This window comes from Trichosurus vulpecula, chromosome 8, assembly GCF_011100635.1.
Source record: "Trichosurus vulpecula isolate mTriVul1 chromosome 8, mTriVul1.pri, whole genome shotgun sequence".
In the NCBI taxonomy this organism is placed as follows: Eukaryota; Metazoa; Chordata; class Mammalia; order Diprotodontia; family Phalangeridae; genus Trichosurus; species Trichosurus vulpecula.
The window spans coordinates 87,754,314-87,763,301 of NC_050580.1; the positions used below are offsets into that span (position 1 = coordinate 87,754,314).

Below are 8,988 nucleotides of genomic sequence, written 5' to 3' on the forward strand. Positions count from 1 at the left end.
TTAGTCATTCTCAGCTTCAGTTTTGTTTTCTGCAAAATGAGGCCAAAGACAAGATGGCCCTTAAGATCCTTTCTAGCTTAGATTCCTGCTCTTGCTCTATGATCCTAAAATCTCTCCAAATGAGTTTATCAGGACCTCCCAGAAACTGTACAATGCTGTCACATCTCAACATGACTGTGGTCACTCCACTCCATGACGTGGCATCAAGGCAGGATTTCAGTGGACCTTCATGCATCTATAGCCTACCTTACATTATTCTTATTTGTGTATATGTCTTATCATTCTTACTAAATTCCAAAACTCTTTAAAAACAGAGTAGTTACTTTGACTTTCTGGTCCACTATTTCTTTATCTTTAAATGAGGTATTTGGATTAAATGATTTTAGATGTCTATTTCAGCTCTAAATCTTTAGATCATAAGACTCTATAATCTTTATCTTTTTAGTTCCTCCAGTGCCTAGCATCACATCATATGCTTGGTAAATGTTTAAAATGTTTGCCAAATTAATGAACTAATGAAGCATCCAATGGATAGAAAACCAAATAAGTGATAAATACTAGAAATTCTCTCATCCCATTATTAGTGTGGTAACTATAGAATCCACTTTAAGAGAATGAAACCTCACTTCAGAGTTATTCAATTCTACTCTTTTAATTTTAGATTTAAGGAGACAGAGTTCCATGATCTTATGCTGGTGCTAAGAGTGGAAAAAAGAGGCTGATTACTACTTCAATTATCATCTATAAAAAGTCTTAAAACAAGTATATACATGTACACATACAGCATGTTCTAAAAGTCTTAGGTGTAGTTTTAAGCTTTCCAAAAAAGAAAGAAAGCTGCACTAAGACTTTTAGGACACCCTGTACATAAAACACAAGCTAAAGATATGTATGGACAGTCTAAAAGCTGCGAGTCTTAGAACCCTGTGCCATAAGGAGCATCATTGAGGAAATAGATAATTGAAAAAAGAAGTAGCCTGCTCATAGAATACTATATGGATACCTAAGAATTGTACTGGCAGCCACAAAACACAAAAAAGACTTAAGAAAGACTTCCAACATGTTGGATGACTCCTCTATGGAAAATTTATGAAAGTAAAATTTTAAAAAAGAATCACACAGAAAAATAAGGCATGGACTGGATGCCATCTTCACTTTCTGTCTGGGTGTCCACCATTGGACATCAACCTAACCTCTATGCCAGGTCCTTCCCTTCCCCATCTTTGTCTCTTCCCCCATTAAACTGAAGGCTCCTTGAGGGGAAGGATGATTTTTTCATATTTGTATCCCTAGTGCATAGCTCAGTATCTGGCACGTAGTAGGCAGTTATTTATTGACTGACTGACTGCCCTTGTGGAAAATAAAACCACATTGATGATAAGGTCATAGATTTATTTAGGAAGTATGTATTGTTAAAGGTCAAAGGATGTCTGTTGTGATAAACTCCAATCCCAGGAGATTCAAAGAAACATTTATTTCGATTATGTTTCATGCGCTAATGAATCATCAAGTACTTTATTAAGTGCCTACTATATGCTAGGCATCATGCTAGTTCTGGGTACATGAAAAAAGTGTCCTCAAACTTGAAATCTATTGAGGAAGACAATAAGTACAAATCAATATATGTATACAAAATATGTATGAAGTAAATATTAAGATAGGGCATCAGGAAATATCTCATGTATACAAGGTGAGATAAACTGATCTTTGAAGGAAACCTGTAAAAGGTGGTGAGGAAAGGGTGTGGACCAGGCTTGTGGGATAGCTCCTGAACAATGACATGGAGAAAGAAAACAGAGTGTTTGTTGCACATGAAGAACAGCAAGAATTCTAATTTGGTTAGACCACAGAATGAATGAAATAGAATGAATGAAGGGGAATATTGCGCAATAAGGTTCAAAAAGTGAGTTGTTGGGAAGAGCCTTAAGTGCCAAAGAAGAGAATTTTAAATTCAGTCTAGATGTTAGAAGAAGTCACCAGACTTTATTAAGTAGAGGAATGACATGGTTAGACTAGTGCACTGGGGAAAGCTTTGCGGAGTTACGGTGGAGTGGGGAAAGACTTGAGGGTGAGAGACCAATTAGGAGTCTCTCACAATGTCTATGTAAAAGTCAACATAGGCCTCAACTAGGGTAGCCTTGAGAACAGGAAAGAGGACAGATACAGGAGATATTAGAGAGATAGAATCAATAAGACTGTATTAGAATCAGTAGCCTTGAGAATAGGAAAGAGGATAGACACAAGAGATATTACAGAGGTAGAATCCATAAGACTGTATAACTGACTGGTTACATGGGGTACAGGAAATTGAGGAGTCAGGTAATAATTAGCATTCTTCATATTCCAGTAAGACTAATTTAAAATTTTCTCTGCCCCACATTCTTTGAAAGGAATAAAAATTCATCTTTTTCTGAACATGATTAAGAAAGCCTCGTAGGCAGGTTATATTTGTCCTCTGTATTTCCCTAGCACCAAACTAGTGTTTCCATTATAGCTACTCGGTTTCATGGGTGTTTAATGATGATGTACACCTCTCATTTAGACTATATTTAGTTTACAAAAACTAAAACTCGGTGCTGGGATGCCATTTATTTACTGAGGGCATCTGCTCAGACAAAAATCTGTTGATAGGACCATGAGTTATTGAGAGTTAATTTGTCTTTTCCTTTGTCACCCTTTCTCCCTCTAAGTGAATACTCTATGTGGAGGAACTACCCAGGTTTAGAAGCAGAAAATTCAGTATCATATAAAATTATCTGAATCCCAAGGAGCCCTTGCCTGAGAACAAGAACAGTCAGGCATTTCTCATGAATAAGTTTGGGGCAAAACTAGGGGTGGCTTATGTTGAGTATGATGCAGTAAAATGTGTATGAACACATACAATTTAAACTAGGCTGTCTCTCATTTCAAATTTGATGATTGTTTTTAAAATTTTCATAAAGCGAGACATGTAGGTGGCATAACATACAGATCACTAGGCTTAGCAGTCAGGAAGACTTAGGATTGAATTCTGCCCCAGATGCTCACTGCTGTTTAACCCAAATAAATGATTTAACTTCTCTCAAGACTCAGTTTCCTCATCTCTAAAATGGGGATACTAATACCATCTACCTCACAGGGTTGAGATGATAAAATGATTTAACATACATAAAATGCCTTGTAAACCTTAAAACACTATATCTATGATAGTTATTATTACTATTAAATGGTAATGACAGTAGATTCAATTACTCTGACATACATTTACATTATGACCTATCTAAGGCAAGGAAAAATTGGTAACAAAAGCACATTTGTTTGAAAAAGGGGCTTTTCCAAAATGATCAAATTTATACCAATTATTTGGCCAACAAAGTTTGGTTACTGGGAATGGTCCCCTGCAAATGGTAATTTACTAAAAGTCTCCTACAAATGTGAAAGCATCAGCTTGAGGGTGCGCACGCTCGCACGCACACACACACACACACACACACACTCTACCACCACTATGTGCTCTGCTGGGAACAGCATGGAAATATCATGATTAGTGGGACCTCAAACAAAGACTCCAATCACATTCTGCTTTGATTTCTCTCTCTCTCTAAAGGAACTTCCCCTCCTTCAGAGGTTTCTGCTCAAGCCACTATGAAACATGAAATCTTGTTGATGGAATTCAGAGGACTGCTTTTCCTTTTCCTCTTGACACACTTTCATACACCTGATGGACAGTACTAATACCTTTAAAACACAAACATAAGGTTATAGTTCTAGAGTCTGAAGGAATCTCAAAGGCCAATGTGGTTCATCTCCTCATTTTACAGTAGAGGACTATGAGGTTGAGGGCCATGTCCAAAGTTACACAAGCAGTAAAAGTCAGGCAACATTTGAACCCAAGTTGTCTGATTCTTTCCTCATTTATAAAATGGTCTGGTTGAACTAGCTGCCTAGATGGCACAATGGATAGAGGGCCAGAACTGAAGTCAGGAAGACCCGAGTCCAAAACTAGTCCACAGCATTTACTAATTGAGTGACCTTGAGCAAATCACTTAATTGCTGTCTGCCTCAGTTTACTCATCTGTAAAATGAGGATAACAGGAGCATTTATCCCCTCCACCACCAAAGAGGTGCTGTGAGGATAAAACTAAATAATGCTTATAAAGAGCTTTGCAAATATTAAAGTTCTGGCTATTATCATTATTCTGGTTGTCTAGAGTAACTTCTAGTTCTAGTTATATGATCTTTATTTTTCCTATGATTCCAGAATCAGTGCTCTTTCAACAATGCCACATGAATTCAATCTAAAAAGCATTCATTTAATAGGACCTACTATGTATATGACAGTATACTAAGCGTTAGCTATTACAATCTTGGCATATCTCTTTGAAATTATGGATACCTGCACACACGCAAAAAAACCAACAGAAAAAATTCAGCAACTCTGTGGCTATTGCTTGTGAAGAAATATTATTTTAAAATACATCAAAACCTAGATACATCAATACCTGCTTGTGTTTATGTGTATAAATGTCTCTGAGGTAAGCTTTAGTTCCTTCATGTCTAGAATGGGGAAAATTACACTTTAGGTTCCTCACAAGGTGAGGAAAGCATGTAAACATATAAGGTGAGTCATCATCATTGTTATCCTTAGTCATGTTCATAGAAAGGCAACATCTTCCCCCAAACTATTTAGACCCCTCGTTACATTTCTGTTGTGCAGGATACTCCTCTCCTAGCCTAAGCAGGCAGTGAAATTTCTAGAAGACTCCTGTTTGGTGAAAAAATAGTGACTGGTCTGGACCCCTAGCTAGGAAACACCATCATGTGCAAATCATAGGATTTGGAACAAAAAAAAATAAAGGTCATTAGAGGTCATCTAATTTAACTCTCAGGTTTTACATATGAAGAAAAGCAGTCCACCGGAGATGAAGTGACCAGTCCAGAATTACAAGAGCTAAATGTAGAAGAGCAGGGATTCAAACCCAGATTCCCTGACTACAAGTGCAGGGTTCTTTCTACCAGACCATGTTTTTGTCTTTCCTACTTTGAAATTTAAATGCAGCTCTCTTATTAACAGGCAGTACTAGCTAATAAATAGAAACTATTCCAAGTTGAACATCTATTTTAGTTGATCCTAGCAGGAAACTTGACCCTAATTTATGAATATGATAACTCTTCCCTATTTCAGGAAGTAGCTCCAGGCTCCTTGAGTATAAGAGACATACTAATTTGCATATATCACTAACCCACAGCCAAACTCTCAAGGATTGTCAGCACCACCTGTTCTCACAGGAAGTGACACCATCAGTCCCATCAGCTTTAACTGTGTGGGCTACTCCTGTTAGAGCTCACAAACATTGCCTACGTCAGTGTTCACACAGTTACGCAGCCAGCACCCCCTTAACTTGGGTGCTAGATGACAAAAATCTAACATGCTCTCTCTATGGATTCATTAAGACACCAAAATAATCCCTTTGATAAGGCATTGCATTTATCACTTTTCTACCTCCTTTCTTGTTACAAGGAAATATCTATGGTGAACCAGGAACACCTTAATCAACATTCTCCCCAAGATGTTACATTGGGTATAAAAGCGAATTTAATCATGTTTGCATCAAGAGTTGTCCCTTATACTTTATCTCAAGAAACAGTGGAATAATTCAGGTCACAACACCACAAGACTTAAATATATGCTGTAGACTCAGGATAGCTATCTCTCCTTTGGGAATACAATAAGACAATAAGATGCATAAAGTTAGGAACCCAGATTATAAATGTCACCATCATGCATTTAGGAAGGGTGTTAAGATATTAATGCAGACCTTTTCCAGAGCCTACCAGAGCCTTCTAGAGAAGCAGCAATAAGATGAAACCTCTCTTCCCAAGGTGGAGAGAGGGGAAAGATAAAGGCGAAAGCAGAGAGTCAGTAAGACAGATATGAATCTCCTCTGGCAATGCTTTCTGCCTTTGCCTGTATCTCCATAGCTCTGTTTTGTTGGAAATAGTAGAGATCTACTCTCAAACTTTCCCGTCTTTCTGCATCCCTCTTCCCCAGACCCACCCCTTCCCCTTACCTGGGGTGTATGTCCACAAGCAATACCAGGGTCTGCATGGTGATCACATCAATGCGCTTGCAGTGGAATCGGGCCACCTTCAGCACCTTGAGGTACGTGAAACACAGCACGACAAAGGAGAGGAGGAAGCTGAGGGCGTGGAAAACCCCAGTGAAAACACTAAAAGGGACCCGCTCCTCGTGCCTCTTACTGTACAGGGTGCAGGAGGCGTAGAGGTGATGGAAACCCAGCCAGGACAGGGAGAGAGCGGCAATGGGGAAAGAGATGGAGTGCAGCCACGTGTAGCCCACTATAAGGGCAGCGTCCTTGTAGCGCATCTTGGAGTGATAGCTCAGAGGAAAGACCACGGCGACCCAGCGGTCTATGCTGAGGGCGGCCATGCTCAGCATGGAGTTGGTGGTGAGGAAGGTTTCTAGGAAGCCCACGATGTGACAGAGTCTGTCTCCTCCTGGCTGCTGTTTATTAAGCATTCCGGCCAAGGTCAAGGGCATATTGACCACGGTCATCAACAAGTTGCAGCAGGTCAAGTTAAGGATGAAGAGCCCTGGCACTTGCTTGCGGATGTCTGGGCTGTAGAGGAAGCAGATCAGCACCACCACGTTGGACAGCAGCGAGACAGCAATCATTCCCACCAGCAGGCAAGCCAAGCTCACGTCCCAAGAGTTCATGGTGCGGCCCTTCAGAGGAGGGACCTGTGGGCAAAAGGCACACCTTCCGGACGTCCGAGGAGCATAGTGCGAGGAGAGCTCATCTCCTCACCCCCAGCAGCACTTCTCCTGCCCGGCTTCCCTTTCCTCTTGTAGTAGTCGCTGTCTTGAGCAGAACCATCTTCTCCCATCCCTTTTTCCCCCTCTCGGACAGAGCAGCAATTTTGGACAATAGCTCTGCTCCTCTCCACCTCGAATACTGTTCACAGAAGTTGCTCCGGAGCTTTGGGGTCAGTTACCCGTCCATTAGGCAGGGGAGCCAGGAACAGGGCAGTCCTGCCTGTGAGCAAGACTGTACAATGCAGCCCTGGACCGGGTGGGTCCAGGGAACGCAGGTATTCTGAGAAGAAGCTCTCCTGAGATCCCTTATCAGCCGGCGCGCAGGTCTCCTCACTCTTCTTCCGCTCCCCTCCCTTCTTTCTTCCCCTCCCCTCCCCTCATCCCATTCTCATTCTCTCTCTCTCTCTCTCTCTCTCTCTCTCTCTCTCTCTCTCTCTCTCTCTCTCTCTCTCTCTCTCCCCTCCCTATCTCAATCTCTCATTCCTATGGTTTTTTTTTTCTTATCTGACTTCTTAAGACAACTGATCAGGCAACCCCCTCCCCCCCAACACACAGACATTAGCAACTCAGTACAGAGTGATTGGCTGCCTTCTCCCTCCACCTCCCCGCCACCCCCACCCTCTACCTAGTACCAAAGAAAACTCTCAGTGAGAAGGGTGTCCTCAAAAGCAATGGCAAGGGCTGAATGAAATGATTTAGCAATCTCATGCACCCTCTAGGGTGGGCTGTCTCAGTTCCCACTCACCCCAGCCATCAGACTTTCCCCACAGCTGTTGCACACTTGCTGACAATTTCTGCCAAGGCTCTTCCTTTCTTTTACTGAGCTGAGCTGGGGAGAGCAAAACCTCAGGTCCCTTAATGGATGACTTGCTTAGAAAGGGCAGGATTCCAAAGACTCCTTATCCTCACTGGCAAAAAAAAAAAAAATTCTGGCCATTCATCCTCTAGGGAGCAATACTCGGGCTACCCACTATTCAAAAGAGCTCAAATAATCCTGCTTTTTGGAAACATAGGTCAAAAGGAGGGGAGTTGTGCATATATGTGTGTTGGGGGTAGGGCTATGCAATTCTGCATATGTAAAATGCTTTTGATCTGAAATCTTAATTATTGTCTTGGCTCTTCGGCAAGCATACAATTCTAAAACATATCTCCCTGGGAAGGCTATTGTGAAATGCCCCACCTCCATCCCCCACCCCCCAACCCCCACCAGAGCACACAGAAGCTAGGGTTAATGAGCAAGTTGATCTATTTTCTGTTCAGCATCAAACACAGATTTCTTGTTCATATGGTTATGGAGCTCATTTCTGTCTATTGTGTGAAAGCTCTGTGGATTATATAATGTGCCCTGTGCTCTTGAATAGACATCTCCCCACAGAAAGAAAAGGAAATGAATGTGCAGTATCACAGGGCTGAAGATCAACATAGGTGCCCCTAGTGAGGACTGTGGCAGAAACAAAATGGCAACAGTGGTCTTAGCCTCCTAAGTATAGATAAGCAACAATGGAGATGACTACTTTCTTTGGGATGTTCTCGAAAGAGACAGTATTAGAGAAACATTGATTCAGTTACTAGAAGCATTTGCTTATCCATGCAAGAAAATCCCCTTTATGACTGGAAAAATAAAGCTTCCACATATGGAGACCATGGCACTTGCTGGTTTCATGTACTCTAATGGCTTTTGTTCACTTCAAAGACTGGGTTTATTATACTGGATCACACATCACAGGCCTCAACTAGTGTCTGAAGCATCATCATAGAGTTGGAAAGGAACTTAGGGGTCATCTAGGCCAAAGTCTTCATTTTACATGAGGAAACTATAGCTTCAGGTTTAGTGACTATCCCAAGATCAAAGCTAACTGTGGAGCTAGGTGAGATTCAAACACCCAGGCTCTCTGGCTCCAAATACTGTTCACTTTCTCCTACATCATGGCCTTTGCCCCTGATGAAATCAAATTCTAAAGGATAAACTCTCTTGGATTTTTATGACCAAAATCAAGTAAGTACTTAGAATCATAGTCTTCTTGCTTCTGCTATTACACACCTGATAATCTCCCTCTAAAAACAAGGGGATGTTTTTCATGTGGTTATATCCATATACAACATATATGGGGCTGTCATGGTCAGGAGGTTAGGTTTTCATTTCCTCCAGGGTCTCCTGAGACCCACTAATG

The 8,988-nt window shown here is 41.2% G+C and overlaps 1 protein-coding gene across 1 annotated transcript in view; it reads right to left on the reverse strand.

Annotated features, from left to right (window-relative positions):
- Window positions 1–7,149, reverse strand: part of GPR26 (G protein-coupled receptor 26) — a 37,804-nt gene extending 30,655 nt beyond the window's left edge. The window contains exon 1 of the mRNA XM_036735803.1: window positions 6,051–7,149. Coding sequence (XP_036591698.1) covers window positions 6,051–6,718 — 668 coding nt within the window. The 5' untranslated portion in view covers window positions 6,719–7,149. The remainder of the gene's footprint in view (window positions 1–6,050) is intronic.
- Window positions 7,150–8,988: the final 1,839 nt, after the last annotated feature.